Genomic DNA, 20,198 nt, shown 5'->3' on the forward strand with positions numbered 1-20,198 from the left:
CGATAAATGGGCTACCTAACACTGAAAGAATTTTTTGAATCAGACCAGTAGTTCCTAAGATTAGCGCGTTCAAACAAACAAACCAACAAACTCTTCAGTTTTATAATATGAGTATTAATTTGGAATTTCTCTTTTAGCTGCTTGATACAGAAAGGATATCGATATTCGCGCTGGACCTTCAAATCTGGTTCCTCCTCTTCGAAGCTCTTCGCGTCCATCTCAAGTACCAAATGGAGGCATTCTTCAAGAAGATCATAGAAATCATATCAGCGGACACGACCAAATCTATATACGAATTGAAAGAAATACACCATATAGCCTTGGAAAATTTGGCCCAAATGTTTAGAATACCCGGTCTTTGCACGGAATTGTATCTGAACTTCGACTGTGACGTTTACTGCACCAATGTTTTTGAAGAACTGGCCAAGTTGCTGTCAAAGAATGTCGTATCATCAACAGCGTATAACATCCACACGATGTCGTTAGAGGCTCTAATGACTATCATCGAGGCGATAGAAGTGGGGACGATGCAGAAGATTGAGGTGGAGAGTGTTGAGATTGAGAAGGAGAATGAGAAAGAGTTAGATGTGAGGGGAGGTCACGTGACCTTAGAGCTGGGTGGTCTAGATGACGTTTCTGTGGTCAGTGACCACGTGACCCACGATATCAGCCAGTACTTCAGTGGTGGGCGGATAGGGAGACACAATTCATCTACGGATCTACCTTCTGAAGATGAATTGGAAAACGTTAGGAACATAAAAAAGGTAATTTTTTTGATTTTCTAAATTTGTGTCAACTTTTTTTTTGTTAAGATGCGAAATTTAGTAGCGATGTGTAGACGAAAAAATAGATTCATAATTTTATATTTGGTTAGTCTTTAACGCAGTATTGGCTCTATTTTTCAATTTTTATATATTGAAAAAATACAACCAATTCAAACGAATGTATTTATTTAAGTAGTTTTGATATGAAGAATGAAACATACGGTTAATTTTTGTCCGAAGCTTCATAATGTCGGATAAAATCATTAACTTAGCTACTTAACTTATATTCTGGTACTTATTGTGAGTTATTATCGATTCTAAACTCTATTTCCAGTGGGTGATCCAAGGAACGGAGCTGTTTAACCAGAAACCAGAACGTGGCATAGAGTTCCTCCAAGAGCACGGAGTGTTACCCACGCCGCTTGATCCACACCAAGTCGCCTTGTTCCTCAGAGAGAATCCAGACCTGGATAAGAAAATGATTGGTGAGAGATTATAATCTGTGGATTATTGAACAGAAATTTTTATTGGGAATTATTGATTCTTGTCAGGTTTGTGCCGGAATAATGACAGCTTGTGTCTATTTCTTGTTACTTTTTAAAATGATTATAAATCAGTTTAGTAATTAATTAAACATTATAATTGTAATTAGTCTCGCGTGATAATAATTGAAGAGTAAGGTTGATAATAATTGAGGTTCCGGTGGACCCCTACAGCTACATTTCTACCATACTCCTACCATACTCCATCCTTAAATATAGGTGAATATATCTGCAAGCGGTCGTCTCGCGAAGAGGAAGGCGGGCCGAGTATACTAACGGCGTTCGCGAATAGTTTCGATTATGCGGGACTCCGCATAGACCAGGCGCTGCGGCTCTATCTTGAGACTTTCCGCCTGCCCGGGGAGGCGCCGCTCATATCCGTTGTTATGGACCAATTTGCCGAACGGTGGCATGTGAGTATCACTACATAGTATAAAACGAAGCTGCTTCTCGTTCGTTTGTCCGAGAGGAAGATTTATACGTATGAGGAAGGTTTACATGCATGATATGGTAGAGAAACACTGATAATTTTAGAGGTTTGAGTCTCGTAAACAATTCGTAGCTAATGTCGAAATATCGACGCCAATTGAAAATAAATGGTGCTAAATACCCCGTTTTTGAATAATTTTAGCAATAAAAGTAACCAGTTTAATTCAAAATCTTGTGTATATATATATAATCGTTAAACGTGTTGCTAAGCGAAAAAATTGAGGAAGGATGGACCAATCTTTTTTTTTCAGTAAATTTTTCTTAATATCATCTAAAAAGTTCTTAAAAAATTAAGAAAATTGCCCTGAAATTGGTCAAATTTTAGTACACGAACCGATTATTTAGATGATGATGATAATGACTCATGACTGTGGGTTGACTGGAAGAAATCTCTTTCAGAGATAAGTCCACCATTGCCATAAACCTATTATTTTTTGTTTCTATATGTATTTTTGAGTGCAATAAAGTATACATATAATAAAAATTTCTATGAAAAATAATCTATTTGTTTTTAATATGTACGATTTTTATTTTTGTGTTACCCACAATTAGGAATTCTAAACATTTTTGAATACCATATCAAAAATTGACCGCTCCAGCGGGATTCGAACCCGCGTCTTCGACATACCGTGTCGACGCTCTAGCCAATTAAGCTATGGAACGATATACCCGCTAGAGCGAAACTTTTGATATGATGATTTTTACTTTCGGTTTAAGCGATTGTGATATTTGTTTTTCTCAACGAACAGTCAACGAATGGCGAACCCTTCGCAAACACAGACGCAGCTTTCCGACTAGCGTACGCCGTAATCATGTTGAATGTGGATCAACACAACCATAATGCGAAGAAACTTAACGTGCCCATGACGGTGGAAGACTTTGTCCGCAACCTCCGAGGCTGTAATGGTTCTGGAGACTTCGACCAATCCATGCTGGAAGCGATATTTCATTCGATCAAGTAAGTGCAGTTAATAGATAATGTGAGTTCCGAATACTGGATAAGTCTAGATCAAGAGACCGCGAGTTGCTGGCCTTCCAATACAGCTAAATACTTCCAATACAGGCAGAATCATTGGGCAACTACGATGATTTAATTCATAGTGACTTAGGCAATAAAGGCGTATAAAATAACAATTGACTTTTGTCAAATTATAAAGTGCAAAGGTGCATGTTTTTTTCGAAGTAATATAAGATGGCACGTCGAACATTACCAGATAATTTACACATCATCTCACATACATCTTGATAACCTCTAACCAAAAACTAATAAAGATTAATTAATTGTAACACTACTTGCGTTTTCATCATTATCATCATTACAGCCTATACAGTCCACTGCTGGACATAGGCCTCCACAAGTTTACGACAAAAATAACGTGAACTCATGTGCTTTGCCCATAGTCACCACGCTGGGCAGGCGGGTTGGTGACCGCAGTACTGGCTTTGTCGCACCGAAGACGCTGCTGCCCGTCTTCGGCCTGTGTATTTCAAAGCCAGCAGTTGGATGGTTATCCCGCCATCGGTCGGCTTCTTAAGTTCCAAGGTGGTTGTGGAACCTTGTTATCCCTTTGTCGCCTCTTACGACACCCACGGGAAGGGAAGGGGTTGGCTAAATTCTTTAGTGCCGTAGCCACACAGCACGCTGCGTTTTAGCCTTATATTATTGGCAAATGTTGTTCCTCTGCTCTTGGGCTATATATTGTTAAACATATCTGTGTGATCATCTGAGGAGTATTAGAATCTATATATTAATACGTGAAGCAAAAATTTTGTACCCCCTTTTGCGATAATTGCGCGGACGGAGGAGTATAAAATTTCGTATACGTTATAGTTTATAGAGGAGTGCAGAATGTTAATATTTTTTTTTTTTAAATTATGCATACAAATATATTAAATTAAAATAATTACATACACTACCATGTAGTATTTGACACACACACACGCAGGCTATGCTTTAGATTAAGAACCATCGAATTATCTGGTTTTGGGGGGAGGAGGGCGGAGGGTGGAGGGGAGCTATACTAGGTAACACTGCCATCATTCAGAAACCAATGGTTATGGAGATATCCATGGTTAAAGTTTTGAAATTAGAGGAAGAATTTAAAGCTATAATAATACCTTCGAGCTCCGCGTCTGACTCCACCTTAGCTCTGGCGCTGCGGGGAGTGCCACTCATGCTCCGTTCCGCAACTTTATTAAGTTATTTTCAAACAGGAGTACGGAAAAACGATCTCGACTGCAAGATCAACACACGATACGAACTGACGTTTAACAACATAGACAACATAGACTGAGACAGACTTTTAAACAAAATGGTTGTAGTGTATTTTATTTCATTTCATGTCATGTTTTTTACTAAACTATATTTTTATGCATTTTTACTTATTTACTGTCATATAGAAAAATATTCTATATTTTGTTTCGTTTTTAATATTTGTTTCTGAATAACAAAATTACTGTCGAAATATGCTGCTTTAACTTTTTGGGTGCTTAGATTCATCCGTATAAATTTTATAAAAATCATTTTTGAAATTTAATCGCTAATAATTGTAATTTTTTTTAACCGACTTCCAAAAAAGGAGGAGGTTCTCAATTCGACTGTATTTTTTTTTTTTTTTTATATGTATGTTACATCAGAACTTTTGACCGTGTGGACCGATTTCGACAAATGTTTTTTTAATGGAAAGGTGGTGTGTGCCAATTGGTCCCATTTAAATTTATTTGAGATCTAACAACTACTTTTCGAGTTATATCTAATAATGCGTTTTTACTTGACGCTTTTTTCGTCGACCTACGTTGTATAATACCGCATAACTTTCTATTTTGATAATTCTTTTTTTGTTGGAAAGGAGATATCCCAAGTTTAGTACCATGATAAAGAAACCAGGATCTGATGATGGGATCCCAGAGAAATCGAGGGAAACTCTTGAAAATCCGCAATAAATTTTTACTGGGTGTACCGATTTTGATAATTTTTAATTTAATCGAAAGCTGATGTTTGTCATGTGGTCACATATAAATTTTATTGAGATCTGATCACTACTTTTTGAGTAATCTTTGATAACGCGTAGTTACTTGACTATTTTTTCGTCGATCTACGTTGTATTACTCGTCGATGTAATTGAAGTCGGTTTTTTTTCGTTTGCGAGCAAACACAATTATTCCTAAGTACTTTCAAATTTATATCCATAAACAAGTCATAGAGGGATAGAATAAATGGACTTTTTTATCGTTAAAATATAGGTATAGAAATTCGAAAAATACCCAAAAATGAATCGGAGCACCCCACTATCCACGTGGTCTTGGTCTGCCCTACCCTTACGAGAAGGACGGCAGCCTTCGCCCGCCGTGCATAAGCGCATGAACGAATTTGTAGAGGAGCGCTGAGGCTGGTCGCCAAAGGCGATGATGACGGTCCAGCCGTAGCGTGCGTCCACTATACGTAGCCAGATGAAATTTTGATTGGCAGCCTCCCGCAGCCCGGTGATTCTTAGCACCCTTTACCCCACCGTTACCGCGGCCGCTCCCGTAGCCGGGAATAGTGAGGCTGCCAGGAATTGAGGGCCGAAACTTTTGGTGCGAACTCATAGGGGTTTTTGCTCATATTCACCACGCTGGGCAAGCGGGTTGGTGACCGCAGGACTGACTTTGTCGCACCGAAGACGCTGCTGCCCGTCCTCGGTCTTTGTATTTACTATCCCGCCATCGGTCGGCTTCACTAGTTCCATGGTGGTATTGGAACTTAGCTATCCTTTAGTCGCCTCTTATGGCACCCACGGGATGAGAAGGGGTGGCTAAATTCTATAGCCACATAGCAAAGATGAGCTTAAATGGTTAGGTTTATTTTTTATTTTTATTTAATTCATGTCATGCTTATGTCTTCAATATATTTTTATTTTTACTTATTTATTGTTATATATTCAGTAACAATTATTAAAAATGAACTGAAAATATTGAATATTTTTCATTTATAACAGTAAATAAGTAAAAATAAAATATATTTAAGTAAAAAACATAACCCGAAATAAGGCTGTATGGTCTTAGACTTTGCCTTTTACAGTTATTTAGACAAAAACATTGAATTTATGCTTACAATGCTTTGTAGCGAAACGATAAAAAGCGCGCAATTATTTTTAAAGCATCTATCTCTCAGTGGTTAGTTATCAGTTATATCGTTTGTTAAAAAACCGTGTGAAAACGTTAAATTAAGGTGTGAAATGTGAAAATAACGTGCGAAATGTGAAAATGACATGTAAAAGCTTCGGAACGGATCATGAGTAACGGAAGTTGTATCGTTTGTTGATCTTGCAGTCGAGATCGTTTTTACGTACTCCAAGTTATTTTCGAGCAAACTTGTGAAAATAACGTGTATAATGTGAAAAATAAAATGCTTGTGAAATGTGAAACTAACGTTTGAAAGCTGCGAAATTGCTCTTCTAATCTCAAAACTTTAACCATGGATATCTCCATAACCATGGGGTTCCGAAGTGTGGTACCGGATGTAGCGTCCAAATCCCCCTTCTCCCCAAAATCCCGAAATTCGATGGTTTTTAATCTAAAATTTTACCCACACGCATATTATACACTTTTTGTTTTTTGTGAAAGTCTGTAGTTAAATTGAAAAATTTAAATAAAGCTTCCCTATGTATTTTATTTTTTGGTTTTCTTTAATTTAAATTTTTAATTATTTTTGAGTTTCGACCTCTGGGCGTCCACTAGTAGACTTTATTGTGTAAATTTATTCTAAGCTTGGTTAAATGGTAAAAATGAGGTTTTGGTTGGATTTCTCTTGCCTAAAAAATGCCTGTTATATTCTCGAGATAACCAGGTTTTAAGATTTAAAAATCACGAATGCTCGTTTATTCCAGAAATATCTTCGTGGGGCATCGTCTTGTGAATAAATGTCATTAATTTAGCAATGATCCTTTCGGCTACGACTATCATAATTTTTGAAATGAAATTTCTTTAGGCGCATGGGGGGTAAAAATTTTCGGATTAAATGCGTCACGGCGTCACGAATTTTAAACGTCCATACCACGTCGAATACACTGGTTCTCATACGATCACCGAAGTTTAGCAACGTCGGGCGCGGTCAGTACTCGGATGGGTGACCGCCTGGGAACATCGCGAGACGTTGGCTTTTTGTTCTTTTTCAATTCGTTTTTTTTTTAATATTTTTTTTTTAATTAGTTTGTCGAAAAAGTTTCACTTCTGACATATGTACTTTATATGCAAGCAATTTTTTCATTTTATGTTAACCGTTTACATTTTAAAGTAAGAGCAACTGTTACGATAAAGACTACTAAGTTTCGCTCGTATTGTCCATGACTCAACGTAGTATATATGCGTACGCTGCGGTCGAGCGTGCAGTCCTGTAAGTGGGAACGTATCGCAGGAACGAGGAGATGGTGATGCCGGCGGAGCGCGTGGGCCCGCTGCGCGACGCGTACCTGTGGCGCGTGCTGCAGCGGCGCGGGCGCGCGCCGGCCGCCGCCTTCCGCCGCGCGCCGCGCCGCGCTCGTGCGCTGCACGCGCGCCTGCTGCCCGCCGCCTGCCCGCCCGCCGTGAGTGTCACACAGCCGCTGACGACGCGTACCTGAGGCGCGCGCTGGCCGCAGCCCTCCGCCGCGCTCGCCTGCTCCATATATGGAGCGATCCGGCTGGGTACTACCCCAACAGAATATCAGAACTAAATAATACTTTTAAGCAGCGTTGTGTTCCTGTTGGCGAGTAAGGTGCCCAGAGCTCCGGGGGGAATTGTGGGTTGAGTCGGCTATACGCTTGCGATGCTGCTGGTGTTGCAGACGTCTATAAGCTACAGTAATCACTTATCACCAGATGAGATGACACTTGTTTGCCGGCGTAGCTAAATGTATAAAAAATACGAACATATATGACGCATACCCGTGGCGCGTATTTCGCTATGGCGCTAAACGCCAGGACGCAATAATAACACGGTGTATATCGAGATGTGACCGTGTAGGTGACGGCGCTGTCGGCGTCTTTCGAGCGCGCCCCGCCGCCGTCCGCCGAGGACGTGTCGCGCAACAACACGCGCGACTGCGCCGCCCTGGCGGCCCTGGCCGGGCTGGAGCGCTGCGCGGCGCTGCTGGCGCGCCTGCCCGCGCACACGCTGTCGCTGGACACCTTGCTGCTCACGCTCTGCAAGTTCACCGGCCTGCTGGCGCCGCAGCACACCTCCTATATTGCTATTGGTGAGTCGCTGACTGATTATATTTAGCTGTTGCTTTTTATTACTTTGAAATTCGAAAAAGTTATTTTTTGTATATTGATTAATAAATTGACTGAGCCTTTTTTGGGATTTTGGGGGGAGGGGGTGGGAGACGCTACCCCCGGTACCACTGCTACACTTCGGAACCCCATGGTCATGAAGATATCCATGGTTAAAGTTTTGAGATTAAAAGAAGAATTCCGCAGCTTTCACACGTTGTTTTCACATTACAAAGCATTTTTTCACATTTTACACGTTATTTTCACATTCCACACGTTATTTTCACATTTCGCACGTTATTTTCATATTTCACACCTTATTTTCATACGTTTCTCATTTCATACGTTATTTTCACTAGTTATTTTTGAAGAGGAGTACGTAATAACGATCTCGACTCCAAGATCAACAAACGATACAACTTACGTTACTCATGCTCCGTTCCGAAGCTTTCACGTGTTATTTTCACATTTCACACTTTAAGTTAACGTTTTCACACGTTTTTTTTTAACAAAAGATACAACTGATGCTTAACGACTGAGAGATCACGATCGAGTTTCGCTCCAAAGCACTGTAAGCATAAATTCATTGTTTTTGTCTAAATAACTGGAGGTGGAGGTGGAGTCAGACGCGGAGCTCGAAGGTATTATAATAGCCTTAAATTCTTCCTCCAATCTCAAACCTTTAACCATGGATATCTCCATAACCATTGGTTCCCGAATGATGGCAGTGTTACCTAGTGTAGCTCCTTCTCCCACCTCCGCCCTCCACCCCCCAAAACCCCATAATTCGATGGTTCTTAATCTAAAGCATAGCCGACCGCTTTGTTAATAATTTACTCAAATAATTTATACTTAGTTTTAAGGTATACACAATAACAACTTGTACCTTACCTCAGTTAAAAATAATTACGGAGTATCTTTTTGTTATTTATACTACACAATCTTTACCAGTGTATGGCTCAAAATCGGTATACAAAGTAAAAAATTATGCGGTATAATACAAAGCAGGTGGCCAAAAAAAAAATACTCCGCGTAATACGCATAATTAAATAGAACTCGAAAAGTAGAGTAGAGTCCCTAAGTGTAATATATAATTAGATAGTTGCCCGGGCAAACTTCAATCTGTCACAAGTTAATAGTAAAGAAATTTTTTATTTTTTTATTTTTAAGTTTTAAAACCTTCCGTAAAGGAACATACAAAAAAATACGAGTAAATTAACTGAATTGGTCGAGCCATTCCCGAGTTATGCGCTTAGCAATATTCATTTTTATTTAAATAGATAAGATAATATTAAACAATTATATGTCATATTTACTATAACTTATAATAGCTTACTTTGATATATGCTTAATCTATTTTACAATGTCAAAATAGATTATTTCCCCGTATCCTTTTATTTTATTAAAGACACGTTTTAATCATTTATTATTATCAAACAATGATACCAATAAATGTTGTCAAGTTAATCGTAATTATGTAATGCAATGATAATTAGTTGATCACAGTTTTATTTATTTATTTATTGCTACTTACACAATACATTAAAAAATTGTACAAAATCGGGACATTTGGTGGCGAATATTTACGACACAACGATTTTAAAAGATATGCAATTTTTGCAAATTTTGGTATGAATTTCCGGCAAAAATTTGTTAAAGCCACAAACCCTCTGGTCTCATCAACTATAATTAGTTATGTGGAACTGGGTAATTTTGAATAATACTTTTTCAGGGTCGGGACACCTTCCCTCGACACGAAATGCCCTAAATAAACTAGTTGCTTTTTAAGAAAATCGCATTTAGATGGATTTAATTTTAAATTAATGTACTGAATCCTTTCAGACTTCAATTAAATTTTTATTACGATCTTCTAAATTTCGTCCCATTATTATTAGATTGTCAAAGTAATAAAAGCATTTATCATATGCAAATCCCGCCATTGCCATGGTCATCATGCGTGATGTGTGTCTAGTTATTTGATATTGACCAGAAGAGAATGCGGTATATTTCCTACTATTTTCTTCTAATTCTATATTTTAAAATCATTAATTTAAGTCCCCACCCGATAATGACTCTAAATTTTCGTTAATATTTGGGAGTGGAAACTTGTCATCTACGAGTACATTACAATTATTGAGTTCGATAGCTATTGCTAAACGTTTGGGTACTAAAAGAACAGGGCTACTCCATTCAAAATTACATGGCTCTATAACGCCTTCTTTTAATAAATTATCTATTTGTTTTTTGACTTCTTCCTTTGTGAATGAGGAAGTCGATAGTGCTTTGAATACACTGGTACTGAATTAAGTTTTAAATTAATAGAATGTAGTAGGTTGGTCTGTCGGCTTAACAAATGTACTAGCGATAAAAATTCTACTTTGAATTTCAGATGGACTAACTACACATTCTTTAATCATATTAGTGTGAATAAAATGTATGGATTTAGATCGAGCTGGTATATTTAACGAACTATTTCCCATGTTTACAGATAAATATATCTTAATACCTTGATTCCATAAAGTTATTGAAAAATAATTAAAGTTCAAGATCATATTGATCGTAATATTTACTAAAGAAATCGTGTCCAATATGACAAAGATAAACATATCCGATGGTGCGATGGTGATGGTGGATCCGAGGTGCTGTGTGGCTACGGCACTAAAGAATTTAGCCACCCCCTCTCTTCCCGTGGGTGTCGTAAGAGGCGACTAAGAGATAACAAGGTTCCACAACCACCTTGGAACTTAAGAAGCCGACCGGTGGCGGGATAACTATCCAACTGCTGGCTTTGAAATACACAGGCCGAAGACGGGCAGCAGCGTCTTTGGTGCGACAAAGCCAGCCCTGCGGTCACCAACCCGCCTGCCCAGCGTGGTGACTATGGGCAAAACACATGAGTTCACGTTATTTTTGGCGTAAACTTGTGGAGGCCTATGTGCAGCAGTGGACTGTATAGGCTTTAATGATGAAACATATCCGATAGCGTTGATTTTGCCTCCACGACCGCTCATTCTCTTTATGGATTAGAATGTTGATGGATGAAATTGAGGCGCCAGTGTCAAGTAATAAATTATAAAAATACTAGCGACCTGCCCCGGCTTCTGGTACTGGTATTATTTTGTATTATTGGCGTCACTGCCTCGGATGCTGCACTGGTACATGTCAACACGACCTCTGTTCAGGGAAACGTCGAAAAATATCTCTTGAAATATGAGCTCGAATCCAGGATTAGTGGCTATTTTTGTATTGTTTGTATAAAATAATAGCAGACCCAGAAATAAAATTGTACATATCGCCATCAGCACGACGCTTATTGTCGATAGATAAGGTTTATTGATCACGTTGTTCGCGGAAATTGCACCTCCAGCAGAATTTTGAGAGATGAACACATCTTATTTTTCAACCTTGGATTGGCACATTATCAGAAGAAAATATCAAAATTTTTGCATAAAAAGTGATTACAACTAAAGTCCAAAGTTTAATAATACAAAGTTCTATTTTGTATTATATTAAAACACACACGACACACGGCATAGACGGATTCTGGTAGAGTCGCCATATAAGGTTATAACTGGAGTTGGCAATCAAACCACGTCGAATGCACCAGTGAGACTGCTTTATTCAAAATCAAAATCAAAAATAGCTTTATTCAAATAGGCTCTAAGAGCACTTTCGAATCGTCATTTTACAAATTTAAACTTATAAAAAATAAATTATTATTTTTGTAAAAGTGAAGCTACCACCGATTCGGAATGTAGATTCTTCAGAGAAGAATCCGCAAGAAACTCCGCAGTTACTCTTTTGAAAATAATATATAAACTGTGTTTTAGTACAAAATTAGAAACATGTTGCATGAAATACAGCGTCACTAAGTCCACACATCTTTATCAACTATGTAATACTGCACCGAGTAATAAGCTTTATCTATTAATTTTTTTTTGTATAATAATTTACTCATGTAATTTATACTTAGTTTTAAGATACACGTGTGCTTATATACAGTTATACGCTATAACGTGTGTTAAAAATATTTATTTATTAAATTAAAAAAGAAGAATCATAACAATAAATAGGGTCAAAAAAACGAAGTCTAAAAACCAAATCTAAATGGTCTCCACAGGCGTGTCTCTGGGCCAGTCAAGTAAGGCCCAGTGCGCACTGCGCCGCGCGTGCGCAGTGGCGGCGCGGCACGCCGACTGTGTGCGCGACAGCTGGCGACACATACTCGAGCTCCTCAACACGCTTTATATCGGCCGCCTACTGCCTCAGGTGAGCGCCCGTTTATACACACCTCGGTCGCCAAGCAAGCGTACGGCCCACCTGATGGTAAGCGATTACTATAGCTTATAGATGCTTGCAAGACCAGAGTGACTAGTGCGAGTTTTGTTTAATCCGTCTCGCAATAACGGGCGTAAACTTTAACTTCATTTTGTATGGGAAATTCGGGATTTCAACCTAGTTCTCGCGTTTGCCGCTAGATGGCTCTGTATCGATTGTATCGTATACTATTCTTTATCGTCTAGGCTGCACTGTTTAAATTCCCATACAAAATAATCTTCACGTATAAACGCGTTTCTGTCATGTTTCTGTGAATAAAACTCGCACTAGGCACTCAGAAGCATCGCAAGCGCGTTGCCGACCCTACACCCGACCCTCCCAAGGAGCTCTGGCCACCTTGCTCACCACAGCTACACAACACTACTTGAAAGTAGTATTATTTAGCTGTAATCTTCTGTAAGGTCGAGGTACTTACTTCCCCAGTTGGGCTGCTCCAGATTTTGAGCAGGACGTTTCCTACTGTACCCCACATCAATAATCCCCTTTTCTTTCTTCCGATCTCTCACTCTCCTCTCGCCTTTCCTGCCCCACTTCTCCCTCTGTACGTTTGTGTCTTGAGTGGTTGTTGCGGCTGGCTATTACCACGTTAAAAGCTCTAACAGTCTCATTCGTTGATCAAGCCAATCGCATTTACTTGCTGAAACGAGTCAAATTGTTTTAATTTAATTTCTTTTGGTTTATCAAATTTAACTTGATAGCATTTAAGTAGTGGGCACTGAGATAATGAGTAGTTGTATATTAAGCAGAAGAGTTGATAATCCGGCGCATTGAATTCATGAATTTTTTTTTGATTGAAATCTACAAAAAATTTGCTTGTAAAAGTTTAGCGGAACCTCAAATATTAGTTCGTAATCAATTTATAAAGATTTTCGTTCCACTCTCAAGCATGATCACGACTATCATAGTGTTATAATGTTTGTAATAATTTACATTACGCTTCAGCCTGTAATATTCCACTGCTGGGGATAGGCCATGCAGGAGAAGGATCAGAGCTTAATCCACCACGCTGCTCCAATGCGGGTTGGTGGGTATATTCCCGACTATGAGTAACGATCGCTATCAGGTATACATGATAACAACCGGGACCGACGGCTAAACGTGCTCTCCGAGGCACGGTGGGGAGACCCACAAGGACTGCTCAAACACCCAGACCACGGCAAACATCTGTATGGCCAATACAAATGTTTGTCATGTGCGGGGACCGCAACCGCCAGCGCAACAGCAACAAACCATTTCTGTGACCGTTGCGCCAACTCTCAACATATTTATTATAATTTACAATAATAAACATTAAAAACTTTATTTTTAATATCAGAAATTTTGAATTCATATTTATATTAAGTTTTGATGATAGTGTCTCGTGGAAGCGGAGGACTACCTCGCCCCTGGTGGCAAAGTATCGTTGATTCGAGAAGATGCAAGAGGCGGCGACAGTGGACTGCTCTCCAGTATATACTCCTACATCGCACTTGGGGAAAGTGGTATGTTTTTTTTTTTATATCACTAGGTCGGCAAACAAACGTACGGCTCACCTGATGGTAAGCGATTACCGTAGCTTATAGACACCTGCAACATCAGAAGCATCGCAAGCGCGTCGCCAACCCAATCCCCAATCTCCCCAGGAGCTCTGGTCACCTTACTCACCAACAGGAACACAATACTGCTTGAAAACAGTATTATTTAGCTGTGATCTTCTGTAAGGTCGAGGTACTTACTACCCCAGTCGGGCTGCTCCATATTTGTGCAGGAAATTCCTGCTGTGCCCCACCTCAGTTAAATGTTATGTATATCTGTAGAGTAGAACGTGAAACATGGACAATAGTTAATTGAAAACTTTTTAGGTGATAGTAGTGGTACCAACCACGTCCACCATCTTTGAAATCTAATATCATCACTCTGTTGTTATTATATCTCATCTAGAAGAATATCTAGATATTTGATCATTGATTGAAAGTCTTCTAATTGGGTCCATTGATGAATTTTTCATCATTGACTCTTACTGTTTTATTGAAAAAGGAAAAAAAAATCAAATTTAATTTTGCTGTTTGTATGTTACCGACTGAGGATTTTATTTTCAAATTTTTAAATTAATTGAAAAAAAAAATAATCACCAGCTATGCGGGCTCCTACTCCTCACGAAAAAAGTCTAATAGACGCGGCGAGCGAGTGCGTCGCTAAATGCAACTTCCCGGGCTTACTTGTCACTGAGACAAAGTTCTTACAGTTGGAGAGTTTACAGGTAATTATTCTAATATTGTATTTTAAATAAATAAGTAAATAGAGAGACAATAATTGCGAAGTTAGACAGCTATTGCTGATCGTTCGCTAATTGTAAAACTAATTTTTTTATTTAAGTTGACACAACTAAGTAGCGATAGTACTTTAATATTTTTATTCTATTATTGCTTCTAGAGTAAGCAATAACGTACTATCTTTTGAATTTTAATTCGAAAGCAATAATTGCACGGTTATTGCTATCGCTCGGCTATGGTACGTTTCTTTCTAGCCGGTCACAGTTTTCAGACACTATGAAAACGGTAAGATTACTATGGACGAACGAGTATTTGACCAAATTTAGCACCAACATTTTGGTAAGCACAGTGAAAACGTGAGTAAAACCGTGTGAAACACATAGTTATCGTCCGTTTGTGTGTAGGAGCTGGTCCGTGCTATGGTCACACTGGGCGCACCGCCAGACTCGGACAGCGTTCAGCTCAACCCACAGTTGGAGGACATTACAATATTCTTTTTAGAGTTGCTTGGACGAACACTCGTACAGAACCGGTATGTAACATTTTTTTTTTATACAACTATATCGGCAAAAATGCGTACAGCTCACCCGATGGTAAGCGATTATCGTAGCATATAAACGCAACACCGGTCATACAACAACAATCATAATTATATATTGGATTAAAACGAAGACACAAAATTTAAAGATAAGAATTTATTTATTTATTTGGTTAACCAACACTTGTTTACACTGATTTAAAATAATTTAGCATTGAGGAATAATAACATCATACTTAAATGCAACAGCCACTTATAGGCTAACACCACATGCAAAAATCACAGTCGCACTTAGTGTAAAAAATAAAGTAAATTAAATCTTTATCAAAAAGGACAATATATAAATCAAAAGAATGCATATTAATATTTTACATCAAAAATAAAAAAAAAGTGAAATAAAGTTAACAACTCGTTGTAAGCTTATACTTACAATAATGTCAGATAATACAATAAATAAGTAATAATCAGTTAATATCAAATAAAGTTCTAGAATTACATCAGATCACATCATAATGTCATCATTACAATATGACAGTTTCAAAAGTGGTAGAAATTAGTGTGCATATTTATTGATTCATAAATATAATAAAAAAAGAACAGCAATACACAACAACAAGACACAACTCTTCGCGTTTCACAATTTATAGAAACATCCCTAATCCCTAATCTCAAATCTCTAATATATCTAATCTCTAATCTATACTAATATTATAAAGAGGTAAAGTTTATAACTTTGTTTGTATGTAGGGGGTAATCTTTGCAAATACTGATCCGATCATGAAAATTCTTTCACTAACAGAAAGCTACGCTATTCAGGAGTGACATAGGCTATATTTTAATGTAATTGAACAAAAAATTCAGTAAATAAGAAATAGATCAAAATATAATATCAAAATGGTAAATAAACTAGCTCCATCTATCACTATTAGAAAACAATTTATTAGTCTTTCGACGTTATTAATTTAGTCTTATTTTAGTCTGTCGACGACGTATTCTCGATTTTTGATACTAAAGAGTAACTGTTTGGACCTAACAACCAGATCTACCAGTTCTTAAACGAACCATTTTGGAAACTCTATTTTATAAATAAAAACAATGAGCTGTTATACATAAGAGTATGTATGTTAAGTATACTCATAAAACATATTTATCTCAACAAATCAGGCTTTTAGCTAAGGAGTCGACCATTAATCACGCGAGGTTTTTGAGCAACATTTTAACCTCCTTTCCCTCTCTCCCTCTGTGATATTTGATGAGGTTTTAGTCTCCCCCAAACTCAGAAGTCACTTTTTGTGCAAAATAAAATGAAATTTTCAGAAAATTATTTTTCAATATTGGTATGATCTTTTTAAATCTTTCAAAATTAAGCGTTATACAAATTTCTAGACAAGCATTAGGGTTGCAAGATATTCTTTGATTGTTTATTGTTGTTTAAAAATCGCGCATGCAACGAAATATAAACATGTGCCCAAAATGCAAATACACACCCGTCCAGGGCGGACGTTGTGATATTTCCTGTTATCTTTTCCGACACCCACGCACTTATTTCGACCCTCACGTAATGAATGGACGACCCTAACCGCGGTATATGTTGTGCGCGTGTAGCGACCGTGCGCTGGCTGTGTGGCCGGAGGCGGGCCCGCACACGGCGCGCGTGGTGCGCTGGGCGGGCGGGCGGGGCGCGGGGGCGCTGACCCGAGCGCTCACGGCGCTGCTGCGCTGCGCGGCGCGCCTCATGCGCTGCGAGCCCGCCGCGCCGCCGCTGCTGGCGCACCTCACGCTGCTCTACCGCCTGCCCTACCGGCTGTTCTACCAGCAGGCGGACGTCGTGAGTGGACACTCTCTGTTAGTTATCTGACGCCGTCCCCGACCCCTCACACGGCGCGCCTCATGCGCTGCGAGCCCGCCGCGCCGCCGCTGCTGGCGCACCTCACGCTGCTCTACCGCCTGCCCTACCGGCTGTTCTACCAGCAGGCGGACGTCGTGAGTGGACACTCTCTGTTAGTTATCTGACGCCGTCCCCGACCCCTCACACGGCGCGCCTCATGCGCTGCGAGCCCGCCGAAAAAAATATATATTTTTTTTTTATAATTTAAAAAATACCCACACAACATATTTCTTGCAAATGACCCAATAAGTTTCATTTCCCCGTCAGATCTCGTGCGGTCTATACGAACTGGTGAAGACGTCAGCACAGAACGTACACAGCGGTGCGGAGTGGAGCATTTTGCTGTCGTTACTAGCAGCGGCTGGAGCCGGGGCCTGGCCAAGAACCAACAGTGAGTCGATTTTATATACACAAGACGAGATAGAACCCCATTGGCATTAAATAATAAATAAACGCTTCATGCTCAACGGCCTCCTGTAAGATTTTTTCTCCTTACGTTGTGTTTTGTATTTAAAAATTAAAAAAAAAAAGAAATAGTAGTGTTTCTGGTCTAATTGTATGTACACGAGTCTCTCTGAGATGTCTTGAAAAACAAGAAAAGCCACGGTTATTGTCGTTGACATCTATTACATTACAAAGTATCTCGGAGAGCTCCTAAAAGCCGTCGTCTTCGTTTTCATTGACATATTATGATTAAGGGATTTTATTCGAAGGGATGTAGCGCTTGAACAGTTAAATAATGTTCAAGTACAGTTCTGAAAATAATTTTTAATAACCGCTTATCTAGTGTATTTGTCACGTAAGACAATTTCTTTTTAATTTTAATAACTTAGTAATGCGTCTTGACTACACTTTGACGCAACGCTGACAGCACTGGCTCAGTCTGTTGTCCTGGCGGTCGCGGGTTTCGTCCCGGGTTTTGACTCCACTAACCGCACACGATAAACATTTGTATTGTTGGCAGTACTGTGTGTTGTGTGTGTGAGGAGAGAGCGTTGAGTGTGAGGCGTTATGTATTTATTAGTTCACAATTATTTCAATTAGTTAAACATTTTTATCAAACTATTATAGTTATTTGAATGATAATGATATTTGATTATGGGATGCCTATTTCGTTTTATATGATATGCATGCTTATTTTTTTATTTTTTTTTTATTTTAGAGTAGCGTCGTTTATGTGACCTTCGCTTCCATATAAATTAATAAAAATATTATTTTATCTTACCGTACTTCTATAATCCAACTTCGCGTATTTTCCAACGTTGCAACATTGTAACTGATATAATGTTACATATTTTTCTTCTTTTACTGAAATTTTAGGAATGATTCAACAGTAGAATTTGTGTTAAGTAAACTAAATTATTGTGCCTCGTATATAATGCGATTGTTTAAAGACATGAGCTTAAAACAATATTGACATATCTAATTACAGACATATAGCTCTCATCTTCACTAAATCAAAAATATTTGAGAGAACTTTAAGAATTTATATAGTTGTAGTCTTTCGACTATTTTGGAAGGTCCTTTTCTATATTTGCAGGGCGCGGGCGTAGGTTATACTCGCACTCTTTACAATATTATGTAGGTAGTACTTAAAATGATTATAACAAAATTGTAATGCGATCCGATCCAATCTATCGTGTGGCATAGGGAGTAACTCAGAGCAGTGCCTAGGACTTGCGACCCAGGTGTAGGTTTAAGGAGATCTCCTTTGAGATGCGCATCAACGCTCACCTTCACGCTCGAGTTATCCGCCATAATATGTAACAATTAATTCGTATGCACAAATTAATTATCGAATGAGTCTAGGTTAAGCTACTAGCAGGATACAACAAATGTATCGTGCCAAGCCAGAGCCAAGACTGCCTTAGCCGAGGTGACACCGTTCGTTTTATACATGTCAGAACAATTCGAGTAATATAATAAATGAGGGTAGGTGACTATCGAACGATGTGCTAGGTGGCGCGATCGTTGCATCTGTTGTTTAATAATTCCTTTCTAATTGCGTAAGACAGCGCTAATGCCGACATAGTTATTTAAAAGAAAAAAAAAAATATTTTGGTAGAAGAGCAAATGGGTATTAGAAAAAATAAGAATATAAATATGGGCACTTACAAATTTCTCAATTCTGTTATGGAATAATTGAACAACAAAATCTCTGTTTGGGCCTTATCAATGATCTAAGTAATGCGTTCGACGTTGTTGATCACAGTTTACTCATAAGTAATTTAGAAAACTATAGTATCAGAGTTAATTCTTTAAATCTTATAAAATCATACTTGATCAAAACAATCTAAATAACACAAGTCTCTGTCCTGAGGGAAAAACTTTTAAACAAATTAATTATTTATTATATTTTGCAATACCTGATACCTCAGTTAGCATTTTGGGTCATCTATTTTTTATAATTCATGTTAATGACTTACCTAAAATAATTCCTCATGATATGGTCTTAGTTGAGCATATCTTTGCCAATAATGACATAACTTTTTTTTAAATGACATCATTAAGGCCTTAGACATTATTATAAAATGGAAAAAATTATAACAAACTTATTATTAATTTAGATGAAGACATTTATTTTGGGCATCGTAAAATTAAAACAAATCTTTGATATATACATATATATATATATATATATATATATATATATATATATATATATATTATACGGCTCTAGTCAGTTTTTCACGAAATCCCCAGTCTCTAGAGAAATACCTCAAGACTCTGCGCTAAGTCCATTGCTGTTCTCTATTTATAGCTCTAATGTAGCTCTAAGTGGTTTACTCATTGCAAATATCACTTCTATGTAGATAACGTCCAGCTGTATTTTTAGTTTCTATCTCAAAATACAGCGGATGCTTTAATTCAAATTAACGAGGATTTACAGAAATTTCTACCTAGTCGGTGAACAATTCCCTAATTTCAAACCCAAAATAATCAAAGTTAATAATATTGGAATCTAAAAAGATGTGTAGGTCAATTTTCAAAGAGTCTAAGAGACCAAGAACTCGAGAGTGAGCTTTGACCCAAACTTAAACTTTGAAAACCACGTTTCAAATGTCGTCAAGAACTGTTTTTACATACCTATTAAAAATTATTTATAATATACTGAGTTACGTTACTGATGATATGATGATTCTGTTGTGCGAGTCA

The 20,198-nt window shown here is 38.2% G+C and overlaps 1 protein-coding gene and 1 pseudogene across 1 annotated transcript; both read left to right on the forward strand.

The window, feature by feature from the left end:
- The first annotated feature begins 6,816 nt into the window (after positions 1-6,816).
- Positions 6,817-6,935, forward strand: LOC123660736 (annotated as a pseudogene).
- A 265-nt stretch (positions 6,936-7,200) lies between these two features.
- On the forward strand, positions 7,201-17,558 carry LOC123660588 (Golgi-specific brefeldin A-resistance guanine nucleotide exchange factor 1-like). Its single transcript, XM_045595642.1, has 8 exons — positions 7,201-7,281; positions 7,779-8,010; positions 12,147-12,295; positions 13,719-13,845; positions 14,479-14,603; positions 15,021-15,137; positions 16,760-17,137; positions 17,310-17,558. The coding sequence occupies exons 1-8, from the start codon at positions 7,201-7,203 to the stop codon at positions 17,481-17,483; spliced, it is 1,383 nt and encodes a 460-aa protein (XP_045451598.1). The 3' UTR covers positions 17,484-17,558.
- Positions 17,559-20,198: the final 2,640 nt, after the last annotated feature.

The sequence above is a fragment of the Melitaea cinxia genome, chromosome 15 (genome assembly GCF_905220565.1).
Source record: "Melitaea cinxia chromosome 15, ilMelCinx1.1, whole genome shotgun sequence".
Taxonomy (NCBI): Eukaryota; Metazoa; Arthropoda; class Insecta; order Lepidoptera; family Nymphalidae; genus Melitaea; species Melitaea cinxia.